The following is a 20,668-nucleotide window of genomic DNA, read 5'->3' as shown; positions in this document are numbered from 1 at the left end:
GCGGGGAGCCTGCTCCCCCCTCTCTCTGCCTGCCTCCTCTGCCTACTTGTGATCTCTGTCAAATAAATAAATAAAATCTTTAAAAAAAAAAAAAAAATATATATATATATATATATATAATTACCACAGGTTCCTGCTTAGTAATTGTGTTAAATTATATGCTATGATGTTACGGTGTTACAGAGGTTTGTTACGTCTCATATTTGTGGGGGAAAAAATGTGTTTTTTTTTTTTTTAATTTTTTTTCTGGAAAGCCGTTCTCAAAGCAAGCCGTAGAGCATGTTCAAAGTCACCTATCCAAGAAACAAGTGACATCAACTCTTTTCCAGGTAAGACAAAATTATTTCAAAATAAATACAGTTGACCGTTGAACAGCTCAGGGGTTGGGGCGCCGACCCCCCACGCAGTCAGAAATGTACATGTAACTTCTGGTTCCCGCCTCCAGACTTTACTGATAGCCTCCTGTTGTCCAGAATGCCTTACCGATAACATAAGCAGTCGGTTAACACATATTTTATATGTCATGTGTATTCTATGCTGTATTCTTGTAATAAAGTAAACTAGAGAAAAGAAAATGTTATTAAGAAAATTATAAGGAAAATACATTTATAGTATTGTCTGTAAAAAGTCAACATGTAAGTGGACCTGCGTGGTTCAGACTTACGTGGTGCAGGAGGCACCCGTGAACCAGGCGCCCTCATCCTAGTCTAGCTGTGAATTTGCTCTGAGACCTTGGGAAAACACGTGCCCACAGTGCTGCAGCCTCATATGCAAAATGAGAAGAGGGCTACCTTTAGCTCTGTGATTCTGTGTAAAAAAAATTTACTCCATGGATCCATTAGCTTTTAGTCTTTAAAACTCAATGTCAGTGCTGATTGTCAGTACTTTTAGTCATTTACAAAATGTGCTGCATAATTTCCAGGGCCCAGTACAGCATTAAAAACTTGGGGCCCCTTGTTCAGAAACTAAGAATTTCAAGATGGCGACTTTCCAAGGACACAAAACCAAGGCCTGGGCTCTTCTGAGCATGAGGCCTATGGGATTGCACCGGTCACATACCTGGACAACCAGCCATGGTCCCTTGGGGAGCGTCTGTGACTTTGCAGGAACCATGCCAGGAAATAGGGAAGCAGTGGCAAACAGGATGGACCTGTCCGAACCATCACAGAGCACATAGTTGAGCTATAGGTAACTAATAGTCACGGTGATGGATCCATTACTGAAAATTGGGCAAGTGCAAGAGTGGGAGATGCAGGTCATCCGGGTCTCGTCAGTATGTGTTCTAGATTCCTATTTATGCAGTGCGGGATTTCTTTTCCATCCCTTGCAGCCCTACATAGAAGAAATTTGTGAAAGTCTTCGAGGCAACATTTTCCAAAAATTTATGGAAAGGTATGAAACTTCATGTATGTACATACCATTTTTTTGAGAGACATACTTGACATGTAATATTATATTAAAGTAATAGTGGTTATATATTAAAGTAATAGTATGTGTGTGTGTGTATATATAAAATCTTATATTCTGTAGGTTTACCTCATTTTAGCCAATGAGCACTGTCCTTAAAATGGGTGTCAATTTGTTCATTCGACAATTACTTACTGAGCATGTACTATGTGCCAGCCTTCACGTTAGATTGTCCCCTCAGTACTTTACCTTACTATGTAGGACTTGCATATCTTGATGTCTCTTTGAACCTGCAGCTCTTTAGCTTCATAATGGCTTAGAGATGAAATAGACCATGGAACCACAGTATTAAGAGTATCTTATTGGGACACCTTTGGGACGGCAAGCGTGCTTCTATAACCTGTCTCATTCATTCGTTTGCCCTCTGACATCCTATCCCCTACGGTGGGACAACCTCTACTTGATTCTTTACGTAGTAGAATTTGAGGTTTCTAGGCAGATGTCTGTGGTCACATGTACTATGACTATCCCTAATGAATATGTCCCTTGGAGCTATTCAAACTATACAAGTAGGTTTGTCATGCAAAGCCCTGAGTGTACTCAGTGACGCCTGTCAACGTTGCCAGCCCGCGGGCCTTTTCAGTACCCTATAGCCAGTTGGCTGGGATTCTGGGTATCCCCCCGAGATGAAGCACCGCTGGAACCGGACTCTCTTCAGCGGAATCCGCCCTCTCACTGACTGTGCTCTTCTCCACAAACCAGGCTCATTTCTAGACAGTCGGCATGACGATCGTGTCTCGGTGCCGGAGCGGCCCACAGCTATTCAGTAATTGCCCCGTAAGAACAAACGCTGCTTCTCTGTGGTTCTCCCTCCCAAGTTGTCACAGAACTGAAGGCATTTAAAAAGAAAGAAAGAAAGAAAAAAAAAACAGTTGCCTTATGATGCCACTAGAGTTCAAGGGATAATTTTATCCTGGAATCAGTACTTGGGGAAACTAATATGCATACAAATGATTATTACCCTTTGCTGAGTCGCCTGGAGACTTTGCCAGAAAACAGTGGCTCACGCTGAGGGGAGAGGCTGGCTGTGTTTCAGCAGGGTCTGGCCTGCCCTCGGGTACTATTAGTTCAAAAATCTGACCTTTCCCAGGTCTTGGGTCAGCCGAGCTTCTCGGTGATCACTGGGGAAGAGGGGAGAAATGGGGATGGAAATTAAAGTGGGGGAGGGGGTCTGAGGGGGTCTGGTAGCTCTTTCTTTGCTGACTGACCATCTGGTCAACCCGCATGTCCTTTTGTCCCACCGGGTGAGCCTTCCGCTCTTATTGCCACAAGAAATACAAGCTGTTCGTATTTTAGGCAAGCAGGTACCCTGGATTTTCTGAAGCCATTAACCATGTTACGTAAATGATTTTCAAAGCGAATTTCTTCATTTTTATCCATTTGATGTTCTTTTTGTGTTAATACATTCTCGAATGAGAATTTAAAAACTCCATTGTCAGACCCAAGAGTTTCAAGTGTGGGTTTTGAAAAGCATGGACGCTCCCCAGACAGAACTTCCTAGCTTTCAGCCTTATCAGAACTAGCCACACTCTCTGAAGGCCTCGCGGGGAAGGCGATTTCTCAGTGTGATAATAAAGGGGAAATCTGCAGCCAGGGCTCATTCTTTCCTTCACTTGAGGCCAGCAGGGACACAGGGCTAAGTTCCAGGCCGTGCTGAATCTGGGAAGGATGCTGTCCTCTTCCAGATGAGGTTTGTGAGCCCTGGTCCAGCTGTGGACTTCAACTGCCCAGCAAAGCCCGAGTCACAGATTGGGGTTACTCTACCCGCCCCCCAACTCACTGCACCCCTGGTGTTTCTATATCCTTAACCTCTGACCTTCCCTCTGAGGTAGCTGTAGGTCGTCTGCAGGGGCACTGGCTGGCAGGTACCCAGTGTTGCCCAGCCTCTGCTCTGCTCTCAGCCCCAGTGCCTCTTCTGGCAAGAAGTGCCCATTCTAGTAATTAGGTATTGACCGGAAACAGCACTCAGGGCACCTCCATGGACACACAACTGAGCCTGGACACCCCGGGGCCGTCTGTACTTCCTAAAGAAGAACTGGCTACAGAAAACCTGTATTTGGCAAAATGTATGTTTGGAGGTGTCCTCTGTGTGTGTGTGTGTGTGTGTGTGTGTGTGTGTGTGCGCGCGCTGGGCGGGGGAAGGGGGGATTTTCTTTTGAGGCAGGGTATGTGTTGGGATTTGGTTCTCTTGACTCTCTCTTGGTCATCAGGACAGTTCTCTTTGACTCTTGTTAATCCTCCCCAGCTAGTTTGCAAATCTATAGAACATGTCAGATCACCACCCTCCATTGCCAGCTCTGAGCTCCAGAATCCGGGAGAACGTGTATGATCTAGCCCAGCACGGCAAGTGGAATTCAAAGTGACAGTTCGGATTTATAAGTATAGAGAACACTGGAGTGGTGTTTTGCCTTTTGCGCTCATCATACTTAAAAAAAAAAAAAAACAGAGAAACTGTTTGAAATAACTCTCAGAAATGCTCAAAATATAATTTGTTTTACCAACCTCACAGAGATGATAGGGAGATCAATGAAACACTCTGTAAACGTCATTTTAGATTCATTGACAAAAGATGCTGCATAATTACAAAGACTTCTTCTGCTTTTGCTTTTCAACCTCAGAAATATTTTTCAAAGATCTTAGATGGCATGTTAAATGAACCTCCCCAGGCAACTAGGATAGTTAGATGCCTTAGGCATTCTGATAATAATAGTGGTAATTCCTGGACCACGTGCTTCATATGTACTCTCTGCCTTTCTCCCCTTCTTCCTTTCCTTTCCTTTCTATTCATTCATTCATTCATTCATCCATAGGACCCTTGATACTGTGCCCATGTAAGGAATTGCGCCAGGGACTAGGTAAAATACCAGAGGTCACCAAGAATATTCTTTGCCTTTGAAGAGTATTCAATCTAGAATGCATTTCTTCTGAAAGAAAAAATTCCATTTATTAACATATAATGTATTATTTGTTTCTGAAAAAATGTTTAAAAACAAACATTACAGACGGTGTTGCTCACTAATAAATGTAATGAAAATAACAACTTAATTAAATAGCTGTGGAGGTAGATATTTTTCTAGATAGAGGGAAAGCAAAGTACTCACCAAGCATTTGAGTAAATTGTGGGAGCAGATCTGCTCAGTGGGCCTACCGCATTTTGTGATTCTCGCCTAAGGACTTTTTCTCCTACAGCATTTGTATCTCTGAGCATCAGTACTTGGTCCGGGTTCAGATCCAGCCCTAGCCCTTCTGTCACTGTGTGACCTTGGCCGGGCCGTGGTCTGCTCTGCTGCAGAATGGGCATTACCATTCCTGCTCATCAGACCTGCTCATACTGTCGCTAGAGGGAGAAAGGAACAGGGCCTGGCACATGGAAAGCTCCATCTGAGTGTTTCCTGCTATTGTCTTTATTAACAAATATTTTGTCATTTAGAGCTGTGTGGTCCAGTATGGGAGCCACTAGTCACTTGTGGCTCTTGAGCACTCAGAATGGCTGAGTGTAAATTAAGATGGCCTCTCAGTGTAAAATACGCACTGGGTTTCACGACTTAATGTAAAAACAAGAATGTAGAAAGTCTCATTACTAATTCTGTACCGATCGCATGCATGTTGACATGATAATAGACATTATTAAAATGGCAGTATGTGTGGGGCTCTCGTTAGGCCTTCTCTTGGGTGCTGCTGATTCAGGTAGACGTGACCATAACAGCCATCACAGCTTAAGGGAGATACTACATCTTGTGCCTGAATCATGAAACAAAGCCACGAAGACCGGCGAAGGCTTTGTGAGAAGGTGTTGAAGGAAACGTACCTCTGGTCGAGAAGCAACACAAGGAAAGCCATCCTCGTCTGTCCTTCAGTATTGCTCTTTAGATCGATTAATGTGATATGTGACTTTTCAGCGACTGTTTCTCTTCTTTTCTAGTGACAAGTTCACTCGATTCTGTCAGTGGAAAAACGTAGAATTAAATATCCATGTGAGTATCCTCTTATTCTTTCCCTTTTTTAAATAAAAACTTCCTCTGGCTTAATTTCGTGAGAAAATACTTTATACCCTGGAGCTCACTCCCACGGGTAATCCGCTGTCTAAACAGATGTCGCCCGTACAACTCTGTACGGAGAACTCGTCCTCGTAAACAATTTGGGTTTTCATTCTCTTTTTTCAGAGCCTTGTAAGAATGTGTTTATTTATTTAAGAAAGGGTATTTTAAGCAGCGATTGACTCTTCCACAGAGACAGTAGCCAAGAGACCAGGCCACCACGTAATGTGCTTCCCACATGCCCTTGGCTCCCGCCGTCCTGCTAAAGCCTTCCGTCTCGTTCGTAGTGTTAGGTATAATCTTGTAATAAAAATGATGACATCCTGGGGCACCTGGGTGGCTCAGTGGGTTAAAGCCTCTGCTTTTGGCTCAGGTCATGATCCCAGGGTCCTGGGATCGAGCCCCATATCAGGCTCTCTGCTCAGCTGGGAGCCTGCTTCCTCCTCTCTCTCTGCCTGCTTCTCTGCCTACTTGTGATCTCTGTCTGTCAAATAAATAAATAAAATCTTTAAAAAAAAAAAGATGACATCCTTTATTAGACCGAGGGTTCATCTCCTCTTTGATCATTTCTGAAAATGAAAAAAGCCATCCTCCAAGACAGGCTCCTTTGTAACGCACTTCCTGTGAACGTCTCATCTGCTTTCAGCTTTCAACATCAGAAATTCCTGGGATGTCCCTCTCTTCATTTTTAGAACCCTCCTTCCCTGGTGTAGCCTCTTTTGCTTTCTTCTTCATGTCCTCCCTTCACATAGGTTTGAGAAGAGAAAAAGAAATAATTGGATTTATTTTTTTTTCCCTGCTTTTTTGGATCTTTTTAAAGTTTTTTACTGGCTGGTACCATTGGGAGAAGCACTTTATTTATTTATTTTCTTAACTTCTCCTTTCTTTCACATTTCCTGGCAGAATTTTAGAAACAAGAGGGCAGTAACACATTTTTCCAAAAAATTCTTTCTGTCTGCCATGGATCTTTCTGATGCGTGTTCTCCTTCAGCAGACCTGGTGTGCTCTCATCCTGCTGTCCCCTGAGTGTCAGATGTGAAGCCTTTGGGCCCAGTTACCTGACTGCAAACGTGGTGTTTGAAGGGTTGTTTGGGGGAGCCCTTCAGTTTTAGTGTATGTGCTGCCGAAGCGAGCACTGGGGGAGCCCTTCAGGAGTCTGACCCGTAACTTGCCAGGATACATAAACCACCATGAACGTCAGGCTCACCGTCTGCCTTTGTGCCATCTGAGACTATTAAACCTGCTTAGGAAGCGGGGCATGGCTGAGGTGCTGACACAAGGAGAGGCTTATGAGTGAAGCCTCTTTCTGTCCTCTCCTTGTCCTCAGTGTCTTGTTTCACGCTCACGTGCCCAGCACGAGTCCTCACTATTCCGTGATGTTATCGATGAAAAATTCACATGGCCCGTGTCCGTTGGGTTTTCTGATCATATGGCCCAGTCTTATGAAAATATAGATGCCTTTGATGTAGACTTGTTTACCTACCATGAGCATTCCTGGAATTGCTGAGCTGTTCCCCAACTCCCAGCTTCAGAGTAGCTAAGGACACTCTCATTTTGACTAGAAATTTCACACTCCCTTGTCTTCAGGGTATACTTCTCATCACCTAACATTTAGGAGATCGGAAAAACAATCTAACTTGACTCCCACTCTATTGTCTGCCCGTTTGCCTCCCTTTTGTAGATTTTGGGAGCGGAGCGGAAGGAGGTTCAAGAAAGTCTTGCCACCTTGCGCATCTCATCTCTTAGAGCAGTCAGTCGCGGAGAGGGCAGATCCCTATATCAGAACTGCTGCTTCATAACTATGTCTTACATGAAAACAACAACATAATTTTAATGCAACTCTGTTCCATTTTGTGTTTGGAATTCACAGTTGACCATGAATGATTTCAGCGTGCACAGGATCATTGGACGAGGAGGATTTGGTGAAGTGTATGGTTGCAGGAAAGCAGACACTGGAAAAATGTAAGCTCTCCGTGGGTCTTATGCTTGCATCAACAGAACATGCCTGCATCGATTTTCGGAAGCCCATCGTCTCACTCCTGGAGTGCCTTCCTTCAGAGAGAAAAGAGGCTGTATTTTGTTAAGCATTATAAATGAGATCAGCTAGAACCTCCAGTGCCTCGGGCTCAAAGGGAGGTTAACCAGGAACTGTGTGTCGCGAGCCCCTGTGGTTCAGGCCATGGGTGAAGGAGCCTGGGATCTGGAGGTGACCAAAAAGGGGCGTTATGCACGGCCTCCTGGTCCGGTCACTGCTTAGACCCACCTGTGATTTAGCACATGCACTTCGGGGTGGCGAAGCATCCCAGGTGTCGGCTCCCTCGGTGGGAAGCTCGAGCGCCTGTGAGAGGGACATCCTGCCCGCCACAAGGGTCATGGTCATGGGGCTCTGTCATGGTCTTAGTTGCTTATCTTACAGGAGGAGGTTGACGTGAGTCAGTTACGTGCCCACGGACCAGGTGTGGGCCTCTTCCAGGAGGTTAAAGGTCGGAGTTCTTAAGGAGTGCAGGGGGAGGAGGTTTTGTATTGTGTGTTTGTTTTGTTTTGTTTTTAAATATAGAAGGAGTTTGTTTAAGTGAACATATATCTGGAAGCAAAGGAGAATGGGAAACTGTGGTTTGATAGACACTGAACTGCAAGTGTGATCAAGTGATGGGCATGTTAGAGCCACGGCTGAGTGGAATCATCCGTGCAGCTTGCTTGATAACCCCACTCTTGGTGTGAGGAATAATTCGGGTCACCGACTTCAGTGCCTGCCTCCCCCTGCTACCCCAGCACTGCCCAGAGTTGTCACTCAATCTCCGCTCAGGTCTTCCCTGTGACCAGGCACTGACAACCTTGACAAATCACCCTCCTGCTTTTCAGACAGTTCCGGTCGTGGGCATGACTTTTATCACGTGGTGGCTGAAGTTTACCTTCACTGACGTGCGCCCGCTGGTCTTCTTCCTGTTGTGGGGCCCGTGCGGGGTGAACTCAGTGTCTGGCACTCGGGCACATGAAGTCTGGTACGCTGCAGAGACAGGACAGGCCGTCGGTCCCAAGTGCGGGTCTGGGCGGCCCCCGGCCAGGTCAGAGCCACCTTACAGGAAGCTTGTGCCTCCGCCTGGCCTCTGCATCCTGGTCTGTAGAGTCAGGAAAATACTTCCTTGTCGTGAGAGGTGGATGAGACAATATATTGTAAGGCATGCAGACCGCTGCTTCTTCTGTGGTCAGTACTAGTGAGCACTATTAGTGAACATTAGTGAACAGTGAACCGTGTGCCCGGGTCTCTTGTTGCTCTTCCGTAGTCCCACGGTGGGCTCTGATCCTAAGTGATGTGCTTGTCACTTACTCCATTCCACTGACTGTTCATTTTCATATGTTCCCAATATGCAGTCCTGTAATTAAGCAATTAATGTCTCCCTCAGTGCATTTGTTATACAGAATTCCTGGAACAGGAGATAAAATTAGCAGATTTGAACATCCATCTCTGTTTTGCTCTAAGTCCTCACATTGTAAGTTTTGATCAGCTAGAAACAGATGGATTCTCTGGGTCCTGTCACAGCTGGACAACCATCCGTATTACGTGCTTGGGCCTTAGAAAGTCGTCCGTCAGTGGGGATTTAGAATCACGTGCATAGAGTTCTAAAGCCCCTGAAACCCTTGTAAAGATTTCCTTTCAGCTTTCTGCTAAAAAATCATCCTGCTGTTGTCAACCTGTGATTATAGAGAATGCCAGCTAACAGGTCTGTATTTCCTTAATAGAGTTTCTTCAAAGTTTTCAAAAAGTTTAAGTTGTTAGCTGTTTCTTCTCCACTAACTATCATATAAAAATATTGATTATTTTTATTATTTGAAATATAATAACTTAAATATGAAGACTAAATCAAATCAGGGGAGCCTGCCTGGCTCTGTCGGTAAGAGCGTGTGGCTCTTGATCTCGGGATCTTGAGTTTGAGCCTCACGTTGGGTATGGAGAGTCCTTAAAAAAAGAAAAATCAATAAAATAGCTTTCTAGAATGTGCCTTTTTGAGCATACGCTTTCCCTTTTCATTTTGTTGGTTGTCAGTCTTTTAGTCTTGCACTCTTTACTCTTGCAAAATCTTGACCACTGCTAAAAACCATAGTTCCTAAATGCTAAGTATTACACACATATCCCCTCACCCCTACACTACACACATAGTAGTACTGGGCAGCAACGATACGTGCAAAATTTATCTCACCGAATTTATTTATATCCCTCTACTTTATGCTCTTATTGGACTGGAACATCTATTCATGTAATGATAGAAATATCGCGTAATTATTGCTGGATTTTTTTTTTTAAAGAAACCTTTCTTTTTTATAATAGTTTTTCAGTTTAGAAAGGAAGTACAAAGCACAGGGCGCTCCCCTGGCCTTCCTCAGACTCCCTGTCTTACACTGGTCACAACAAATGAACTAATACAATACGTTATTATTAACTAAAATCTCTGCTTTATTCAAATTCCCTTCGTTTTTACCCAGTGGTTCTTCGTGTTCCTGGATCCCACATTCCATTTGAGTCATCACGTCTCCTGAGGCTCCTTTAGACTGTGACAGTTCCATAGACTTTCCTTGTCTTTGATGGCCTGGGTGGCTCTGAGGAGTCCCGGTCAGGGGTACCGTAGAATGGTATCCTGGTTAGGCACACTTTCCTCAGGGTTATACTGGGGCTGTGGGCTTTTGGAAGCAAGACGCCAAGACCCTGTTCTCATCACATCATATCATGTGTGTCCATCATTAACATGGCTCATCACTGTTGATGCTGACCTTGACCGCTCGCTTGAGGTCATGTTCGTCACGTTCCTCCACTGGACTATCCCTGTCCCTTCTCCTCCACGCTCTTCTCTTAGAAAGGGGCTCACTGTGTGCAGCCCTTACCTAAGGAATGGGGAAGTATGCTCTGCCTGCTGGGGGGGGCACTGACTTTTTTTCTTAATACATGCAAAATTTAAAAAAAATTTTCTTTGCATGACATTTGGATACCGTTTTGCTTCTTTCAGACACTTCCCAAGTCTTGAGCAACTTCCCCTGTACAACGTGTATCGTTTAAAGCAGCTTAGATATATTTGCAGTATAGTTTTTTCAATAACATTTGTTTCTAGGTATGCAATGAAATGCTTGGATAAGAAGAGGATCAAGATGAAACAAGGAGAAACATTAGCCTTAAATGAGAGGATTATGTTGTCTCTTGTGAGCACAGGGGTGAGTATTCCGTTTTGAGCACTGCTCGTTTCTGTATGCATGGGTGGGTTGGTTTTCTATATCAGGATAATTTATTTAAGATACAGGCATTCTTTTCCAGCACATTATGCAGCTAGCCAATTCTTGGGTGGGTTAGAATTTCTAGCAGGGAAGAGCAGCACTAAGTTAATATAAATAGTGTGTAATTCTCATATTATCTCTGTTTAATTTGGGAGTTTGAGAAGTGTTAGCGACCATCATCATCCCCACCCACGGCTTCTCCCTTCAGCGGCTGTTTATGGCTTCCTTTTTCGTGGAATGTGCTTGCAGACAGGGCAGGATAAGCATGGCAACAGTGACGGAATCACTTGAGTCGCGCTAAGAAGCCACTGCGAGATGGAGGACTGACCTAGAGAAGGAAGAGCACGGGGAAAGCAGCTCTTGTCCTCTATAAACAAACCGAGAGTTGAAACAGCACGGGTCACTCAGGCCTGAATTGCATCTGGGCCTGTCCCCAGTCACTAGGCGGTGGCTTTATCGCTTTCTCTCTTGCTGCTTTTTTACCTGCTGTGCACTTTGCTCATTTCCATTTCCAAGACGAGGTTTCCACCTGCTGGACATTGTATTTGTCTGTCAACTGGTATTTTTAGCTCATTGTGTGCCCAAAACTTTTACCCTGTGTCTTCTTGCAAAATAGTGTCCCGTTCTGGCTTCTTTTGCAGTGAATGGTATGACCCATGAGCAAAGCCTTGGCTCTTATTTATTTCAACAGAGGTATATAAAGACACCCATAAAAACTCAGTGTCCAGCCTGGGCATGCCGGCGTGCACAAGCAGTCCTGCCATCCGGCATCCAGGGGAGATCAGGGACTCAGGGTCTTGAAGGGAAGGCAGGAAATGACGGTGGAGTGGCCCGACTCCTGCTGAGCACCTCACATGTGAATTAAGGTTAAACACCCAGACAAGAAGGTTTATGTGCAGTGAGATATATTGGGGAGGCGTGGCCTCCAAATACCCCAGCTGGGTTCTAAATAGGGTCAAGCTCACCCAGAGGATGAAGGAATCGGATTTTTAATGGTGAATCAGAGAATCCCTTTCACAGAGTCTGTGGGCTCCCTGGCTAATGTTCCTTTTTTTTTTTTTTTAAGGATTTTAATTTATTTATTTGAGAGAGAGAGAGCACGCAAGCGCACAAGCAGGGGGAGGGGCAGAGGGAGAGAGAATCTCAAGCAAACTCCCTGCTGAGTGCAGAGGCTGACACGGGGGTCTTTTCCAGGACCCGGAGATCATGACCTGAGCTGAAATCAAGAGTCAGACACCCAACTGACTGAGCCACCCTGGCGCCCCCTGTTGTTCCTTCCTTTCTTTTTTTTTTTTTTTTAAAGATTTTATTTACTTATTTGACACAGAGAGAGAGATCACAAGTAGGCAGAGAGGCAGACAGAGAGAGAGGAAGGGAAGCAGGCTCCCCGCTGAGCAGAGAGCCCGATGCAGAGCTCGATCCCAGGACCCTAAGACCATGACCTGAGCCGAAGGCAGAGGCTTAGCCCACTGAGCCACCAAGGCACCCCTGTTGTTCCTTTCTTAATATCACCTGACAGGCCCTGTGGTTTTTTTTGTTTGTTTCCACCTATATTTATTGTATTGTGTTCTATATTATTCTAGCATGAGTTTTAAGTGGTTTTAGGAAGGTTATCTGCTACTAAAGTAAAAGATTATCATAATTTAGCTCAACTGTAATAAGTGAAGATGCCATAGCTATACACAATTTCTATCTGTGTGCCTCTCCCTCCCACCATATGGACATTAAGCATTTCAAACAAGAGCTGTCCTGTGTGTATGACCACGTTTTCAGCTAGTTGGAGTGGACACCAAACAGCTTGCGCACTGTATTGGAATCGGTTCGAATGGCATTGGTTCCTCGTGTCTGTCAGGAATGCCATGGGTCTTACATTTCAAACATGGATGTACACTTACTCCAGATTTTAAGTGGTAATTAAAATATTAATTTTTAATGAGTTATCTCCAACACTTTGGATATTTATTCTCAAGAAAGCCTATGGAAAAAGAAATTTTTGGTGTTGGAAAAATATACATGCAACTTTCATGTTGCATTTTTATTTCTATTTTTTCCAGGTGGAGGGGAATACAGTACCTCCTCTGTCTTACCCTCTAAGGGAATAAATGAAAAACTGGGCTTATATTGGTCTACTGCTTTGAGCTAACTTTCAGGAACTGTTTAAATTTTTTTCAAGAATCACACCTGGCTTTTGTTTTTGTTTTCGTTTTGGGGGAATTTTGATGGTTTTTTTGTTTTGTTTTACTTAACAATACATAATTGAACCAACAGGTGTTTGGCTGGCTGAGTCAGAGAGCATGTGGCTCTTAATCTGGGTTTTAAGTTCGAATCCCACGTTGGGTGTCGAGATTACTTAAAAATAAAAGTTTAAAAAAATATATATATAATTTAACCAAAAGAGTTGTAATAAAGCTATTTGGAATTCATTCCTTCCTTCCTTCCTTCCTTCCTTCCTTCCTTCCTTCCTTTCTTTTGTTAATCAAAGGCCACGTTTTATGGTTTTTGTTTTTTTTTTAAATGATCTTTCACTTAAAATGGCCTCACTAGGTTAAACTTCAGATTAGCCTATATCAGCATGGTTTCCCAGGGTGTTGGCATGAAACTGAACTGAAGTCACTCATTATAGTTTTCTTTTTATTGGAAGTTTTTTGTTTTTCCTTCCAATCTCAAATTGAGTGTTCCTTCCCCCGACCTTTCAAAGAGGCAGTGGGAAGTACTGTTCCCGGTTTGATTCTGTAATTCTAGAATAGTAAAAAGGGAAATCTTCAAGTTTCAGAACCAGGATAAGTATGTCCATTCCTGGGAAAGAGCAGTTAGCCCCTTCCTGAAACTGTCCCATTCTGTCCTTGGAAATCTTCCTCATTCACTCCTTAAACCATATTGGAGGGCCTAGACTGTGCAAGGCATTCTGCTGCAGGACGCGGGGGTCCCCAAAACATGACTTTGGTCCTTGTTCTTTAGAGCTGCACAGAATGAGAGAAGGTGATATTCGTCACCAGATCCTCAGAAGTGTATAGATAATTAGGACCCATGGCAGGAGCCGGCTGACAGGACCCAGTGCTCAGGAGGCATTTACCAGGGTGGAGGTGACAGCAGATGCCCCTTGGAAGTCACCGGACATGCCAGCGTGCATCTAGGTCCCCAGCACCTCAGGAGGGTTCGAGGACTTCATGGAAGGTCAGCAAAGCTGGGGTCTGAAGTGATGCGTGAGTCAAACGTGTTGAAGCTGGAGAGCGGGGAGAGACCAAACCGACAAGAACTTTTGAGGCCTGCTCTTAGGATTTAAGGAAATCTTACAGCAGCTGGAAACAAAGGGTTTGCAGCAGGAAGATCACAGAAGCCTTCCTCTGACTGCAGAGTGGGGAATTTTAACTACTTCATGGTGTATTTGATCACGGTGTCACAGATTCGCTACAGAACATAGGCTACTTTGCTCACTACCTGCAGGAAATCCTCGCTGAGGGGCTACCTCCAGAAGACCCACTAGTCCTTATTGATTGCCTTTAATTGATAATCAAGGCAAAACATCTTAACCATGATTACGTTGGGAACTCTACGTGCACCGTCATTAAATGGCTGTCTGTTTTGTCGAGTTGGTCCATATTTGGTCCTTTTTGATTCGGGCTTCACACGACACCCAGGGTGGTGTCTGCCCAGCACTTGAGAAGTGAGGGGCTGCGGTCAGGTTGGAGACACCTGGTTCTGACCCTTGAGCTGAGCGTTCCCCTTCCATTGCTGCAGAAACCCTGCCTTGGCAACCAGCATCCGTAGAACTGGATGAGGTCAGGAGACATGGGCTTGAGATCTTGGCTGCCTACCAGATTTCTTTGTGACCTCAAGCAGGTCATTTCCCCTTTTTAGGGCCTTAGGTTCCTTGTCTTAAAAATAAGGTAGACCAGGTGATTTTTATTTTTATTTTTTAAAGGGCCCTTCCTCCTCGGCCTGTGATTCTGAACAACAGTCTGTTCATGTTCCATCTTCATAACATAAGATCTTAAGTGAACCTTTCGCTACTTCCTCAGAGCTCCTGTTAGAAGATCCTGTCCCATCCTGTTCAGGAATACCCCTGGGCAGGGTCCACTTGTCTCCGTGGTGGAGTGAGTACAGTTGCTGTCCCTAGCTGGGAAGGACTCTGGCCGTCTGAAACTGTGGGTCTACCAGCCTCTCCACACAACATCTGAAGTGCATCAGATCAGGAACTGGAGTGTGTGGGGAAGCCCATTAAGGAAGGAGCAGAGTGAGCCATCTTCAGCAGGCTCTGAGAAAGGTGGTTCCCTGTGTGGTTCTGAGAGGGATGGCAACCCCCCACCCGCCAAGGAAGGCCACGTGGCTTTTTTTTTTTTTTTCCCCACATGGCTTTTAACAGAAAAAGGAAAGCACTTTTATTTTGCCTATTTAAAGCAAAATCAGGCTTGAAATCAGTAGTCACTAACACCACCTCAACAGTGCTTTGAGGCAAACTAGGTGATCACAAAATGACATTCGTCACTTGTTCTGGAGTGATGTCCTCCGGAAAATACATGGAAATTGAATTCAAGTTCACGAATCTCTGGTATAGGAAGGTATTAACTCAGTTTTACTGGTCTGCCCTTAAAACAGAGGTTTGGACAATGCAAATTCAGTATGCAGAGTATTCTGTTGAAACTTGAATGCTTTCTGTGGAATTTAAATATTTTGTTTCTGTTAAGAAAGTGGATATAGATTTTTTTTTTTTGGCCATTTTTTATTTGAATCAGGTGAGTGCCCAGTGTACACTGTATATGAGGAGCCTGAACAGACCTAGTCGTAGATCCAGCTTAGCACTGACGAAGTTTCACAAGGGAACACACTCCCTGTCCAGCACTCCGGTCAAGGGACAGAAAGTGACCTGTGTTCCAGAAGCCTCATGCCCCTTCCGGTCACCTACCCCTCGCACAGGCTAACCACTGTCTGGATTTCTAACACTGTAATTTAGCTCTGCCTGTGTCTGGGCTTTGTCTGAACGTTCTATGCCTGGCCTCTGTCACCCGGTGTCGCGTGCGAGATCCTTCTGAGTCATTGCACGCAGCAGCAGGGCGTCCCGCGGCTACATAGCAGAGACTGGCAAGCTGTGCAGGGCCCATGGGCCACATCTGCCTTGCAGCCTCTGTTTCTGTGCAGCCCATGTAAGAACCAGGAATGGTTCTTACATTCTTAAGGGATTGTATAGAAAATAAACAAAGAATACGGGACCGAGCCTGCATGAACCCCGTAGAAAGGGAAAACAGCCCCTTGCAAAAACGCATGCCAGCCGTGGCTGTCCAGTATTCCCCCGCACAGACAGACCAGGATGCGTGCATCCATCCTAACATCGATGGACAGCCGGGTCACTTCCCAGGTCAGGCTCTTGCAAATAGTGCTGCGAGGAGGATTCTCAGGCCATTCTCCTTGGTGCACAGAAGTCCAGGTTGCTGGGAGCAGTAAACCCAAGACTGGAAATGCTGGCTCATGGGATTTGCTGACTGTGCTCAGCTTTGGCAGCTAGGACCGGTTTGCAAGAGCATCTGTACCACTGTGAGCTCCCAGAAGCCATCCATGGGAATTCCATTCCCGCCCTATCTTTCCAATCACTTGGTATTGTCAGTCTTTTTAATTTTAGCCATTCTCGTGGGTTTTAGTGATAACATATTGCAATAACACATTTCCTTCGGGACCCCTGTGGTCCAGCATCTGTTCAGAGGCTTGGAAGCTATTGGATACTCTCTTATGGCAAGTGCCCATTTTTAAAAAATTAATTAATTACTATTGTTACTATTATTCACTGCTGTTTTTTTTTTGTTTGTTTGTTTGTTTGTTTTTTTGCCATTGTTCTGTTGGGTTGTTTGCCTTTTTCTTGCCAGGGTTCTTCATATATTCTAAATATCAGTCCTTTCTTGTTCATGGATTGCAGATACCTTCTCCTACCCTGTTACTTGCCTTTTTACTTTCTTAAAAGTATGTTCTGAAGAACAGAAGTTCTTAATTTCCTTGAAGTCCAGTGTAGCAACATTTTTACTGTTAGTGCTTTTTTGTGGCCTGAGAAATCTTTACTTACCCTAAGGTCATGAAGATACTCTGCTTTGTTTTCCTCTAGAAGCTTCATTGTTTTCTGTTTAGATCTTCGTCTACCTGGAGTTGACTTTAATGTGTGGTGGGAGGTAGGGGTGGCTGTTCACCTTCTCTTGTACAAATGCTCAGTTGCTCCAGTGTCAGTGATTGGAAAGGCCACCCTTTCCCCCATTTCAGGATGCTCTGTTTTGTTCTGTGGGTCAGTTTGTCTGTCCTTGGCTACTACCACACTGTCTGATTTACTATTGCTTTTTTTTTTTTTTAAAGATTTTATTTATTTATTTGACAGAGAGAGATCACAAGTAGACAGAGAGGCAGGCAGAGAGAGAGAGAGAGGGAAGCAGGCTCCCTGCTGAGCAGAGAGCCCGATGCGGGCCTCGATCCCAGGACCCTGAGATCATGACCTGAGCCGAAGGCAGCGGCTTAACCCACTGAGCCACCCAGGCGCCCTGATTTACTATTGCTTTATAATAAGTCTTGATACCTGGTGACATAACTTTTCCAGCTTTGGTTTTCTTCTAGAATGCCTCTCCTTTTCTAGCTGTGTATATTTTTACATACATTTTGGAATCAGCTTGTTGATTTTCATTTTAATTAGAATTGCAGAGAACCTCTAGATTACTTGTGGGAAAACTGACGTCTTTACAATTGAGCTATTCAGTCCCTGACCCTAGTATATTTTTCCTTTTTGAAAAGCCTTCTTGAATTCCCTTCTGTGCTCGCTCAGTGTTTCAAGACAATAATGTGGATAATTTCCTCCCACTGTAGTATGGTTCTTCCAACGTCAGAATCCGAGATTGACATGGGTATTTGACTAGCCAGAACAAAACTGTAGACCAACAAAAAGACCAGCAAGACAGCAATATTTTTCTGTAGAATCTGGGTCCTTTGAAGAGGACACAGATAAAAGGGTAATGAGTGAATCTGAGAGAGGAGATCTTTGAATTCATCTTTTCCACTTAGTGCTCTGTTTCTATGCATTTTGTCCCATTATCAGATCTGTTTTGCTGGGACCGTTAAGGTTACCACAGAGGGGTCTGTGTTCAACATACAGGGCAGCAGTGTGGATAGGGAAATCTATGGATGGTGTTTGATAGCAGATAGCACGTGCTTCCTGGGCCAGCTTTTGTTTTTCTTATAAACCCTTGCTTTTTTTCTCTAGGATTGTCCTTTCATTGTCTGTATGACCTATGCCTTCCATACTCCAGATAAGCTCTGCTTCATCTTGGATCTGATGAACGGTGAGTGACACGCAGAAAGTCCGAATGCAGGGAAAGACTTCGCCAGGACGTACACCTCAGCGCACGCTGACCTGGAAGCCCTGGCGGTTTGGGTCTTTCAGGTCATGGGGTTCCTCCTGAAGTTTAAGGAAACCTTACTACTCCTCAGGTTTCCCTCAGAATTCGTTTTAAAATGTTGACCGCCGTTGCCCTCTGGCCCTCCTAGTCTCTCACCAGGAAGTTGCATCTTCTGGAAAAGATTTTCATGAAATACGCACAGTGGAACTTCATTTTCTGGAATGCAGCTGGCCTAGATCTTTAATTAGCTTGTTTCCTGACCCTCAACTTTTAGGAATGAAATGCCTCATAAGAACATGGGCCAAAGATAGAAGTGTATTTGGAAACCAACTTTGAAGGACTGGCTGTGGGCCAGCATGACTTCAGGCCCCATCTTCTGTACACTGAGCCGAGACCAGCCAGCCATTGATCTTTTAAGCTATGAATGATGACCCTGCAAATGCAGAGAAAGTTCTATCTAGAAAAATAGTTTTCTCATACTAGAGAGTGACACGGTATATTCAAAGCGTTTTTAGTAACGAGTTTGAAATGGAATGCATATAGTACAGTAGATGAATTACTTTTTTGTTTTTGGATGTTCATTTAAAGTTCTGTTATGTTCTGAGGGTTTGATTTAAAACCAGATCTATTCAACGACATGGAGGAATTTTCCAGACATAATAATGGGCAAAGAAGCCAGATACCAGAGCATGTCTCTTGTGTGATTCCATGTACATGACACTGAACACAGGCAAAGCTAATGGATGGTGAGAGGTCAGAATGGAGACCTCTTGGCCTAACCAGGGCGGTTGCTGAGGCATTGACAGGGAAGGGCACCAGGCAGCCTCTGGGACGCCGTAAATCTTTGATATCTTGATCTGCCAGTGGTTATATGGGAACACTTGTGTATGAAAGGGGAGCTATGTAAGCCAAAGCAGGGGCCCTAAAGTTGGCCACGCATTAACTCCTCTGGGTCCGTAGAGGCTGTTCCTTTACAGTTTATAAGAACATTCCTTTACCCTGTTGATGGCATTGTTTGTCTCTGTAACTTGAGCCCATAGGATGATTGCCTTTTTCCAATATTTTATTATGAAGAATTGCAAACATAGGTCAAAAATGGAAAGAGTTTTACTGGGGACACCCCAATACTCACCTCCCAGTTTCACCAGTTAAGATTTTACTGTGTCTGTTTCCCAAATATCTATCATTATGATCTTTTTGTTGCTCTGTGTGCTACCTTCTTTACTGTCCACGGAGCCAGTGGCTAAGCCATCTGCTGGATCATTACCTGGTTGGTCCAGTTATTAGGATGTAAATACTCAAAGCAGAAAAGCTAGCTGCCTCACCCCCCACCCCATGCAGGTGCATCTGGGAGCTGGGCTCCCGGTCTGACAGGGATGGCTGTGTTGTATATTGTCCCGGCCATCCCTGCATGAAAGTCTTCTAATGTTTGAGATGCCTCTATACTTCTTAAAGTGTTTTGTCAAACTACAGAAGTCCAAGACAGATATACAGACAAAGCAGAAGCAAAATTTGCCCTTTTTTTCAACCGCGTCCTAACTATTTAGGACGGCAACAATTTCTGTTTCCTGGGAATTGACCCAGTCTGTGTTAACCTCTGCATCTCCGGTTCCAGGAGGCGATTTGCACTATCACCTTTCACAACATGGGGTGTTTTCGGAGAAGGAGATGCGGTTTTATGCCACGGAAATCATCCTGGGGCTGGAGCACATGCACAGTCGGTTTGTGGTTTACAGAGATCTGAAGGTAAAGCACTCTGTTTCCCAGACCTGCACAGTAGGTATTGTGGCCCTGGGTCTCCAGATGGTCTCTTATCTCTCATGGGACCTGCCATTTCCCTCCCCTCAGCCCTGGTGAGGTCACATCTGTGTGATGTCCATCTGTCCAGACTCTAAACTCGGTGGCAGGGACTTCTTTCCTTCCTAGTCGTCGCTGTTAGCTCAGCGCCTGCTCCCCTGCCTGGGGCAGCACATACACTAACTCAAAAATTGTAATGAATTAATGGCAAGCAAGGTAGGAGTTTCTTGGCATTGCTGATGTGACAATTAATTGTCATGCACTTAATGTTCACCTAGCAATTGGTTTGGCCATGGCTCTGTGTTAGAACCGGTTGATGGACGATGATGAAAAGCAGAGAACGTGCGTCTTCCGGGATTTATACATGGGTGAACCGAGACGTGGAGTGGCCAGAGCACTAGCTTGTTGGAGGCAGAATTTCCCCTAAAGGCCATTCTGAGGGTTTCACATTGTTTTAGGACCATCTTCAAAATCACTAACAGATTTTTAGGTCCCTGAACTGTGGAGCCCCAGAAGGCTGTGTCTAGGCTTTCTCCATTCTTATTCTCTCTGGACTTGGAAAAAAATGCAGTGAGTCTATTCCAAGTTTCCCCCTTCCAGACCATGGTGCTCAGTCATGGGTTTTGCATTGATATGGGAACTAGGACTTTACTCAGTACCTCCGTGGTGACAGTCATCGCGAAAAGACAGGGGCAGAGATAAAAGGGACTTCGACAAAACGTAGAACTAATCCTGCAAATACAG

At 44.6% G+C, this 20,668-nt stretch overlaps 1 protein-coding gene across 3 annotated transcripts in view; it reads left to right on the top strand.

Moving 5' to 3' along the window:
* The window catches only part of GRK3 (G protein-coupled receptor kinase 3), a 123,582-nt gene that overhangs the window by 70,000 nt on the left and 32,914 nt on the right, over positions 1-20,668 (top strand). For all 3 annotated transcript variants that reach the window (XM_047696476.1, XM_047696477.1, XM_047696478.1), the window contains 7 exons: positions 255-329; positions 1,331-1,392; positions 5,390-5,441; positions 7,375-7,466; positions 10,607-10,706; positions 17,992-18,070; positions 19,743-19,873. In XM_047696476.1, the coding sequence (XP_047552432.1) occupies positions 255-329; positions 1,331-1,392; positions 5,390-5,441; positions 7,375-7,466; positions 10,607-10,706; positions 17,992-18,070; positions 19,743-19,873 (591 nt within the window). The remainder of the gene's footprint in view (positions 1-254; positions 330-1,330; positions 1,393-5,389; positions 5,442-7,374; positions 7,467-10,606; positions 10,707-17,991; positions 18,071-19,742; positions 19,874-20,668) is intronic.

Source organism: Lutra lutra, chromosome 12 (assembly GCF_902655055.1).
Source record: "Lutra lutra chromosome 12, mLutLut1.2, whole genome shotgun sequence".
In the NCBI taxonomy this organism is placed as follows: domain Eukaryota; kingdom Metazoa; phylum Chordata; class Mammalia; order Carnivora; family Mustelidae; genus Lutra; species Lutra lutra.
This window is presented reverse-complemented; position numbering and strand designations above follow the sequence as displayed.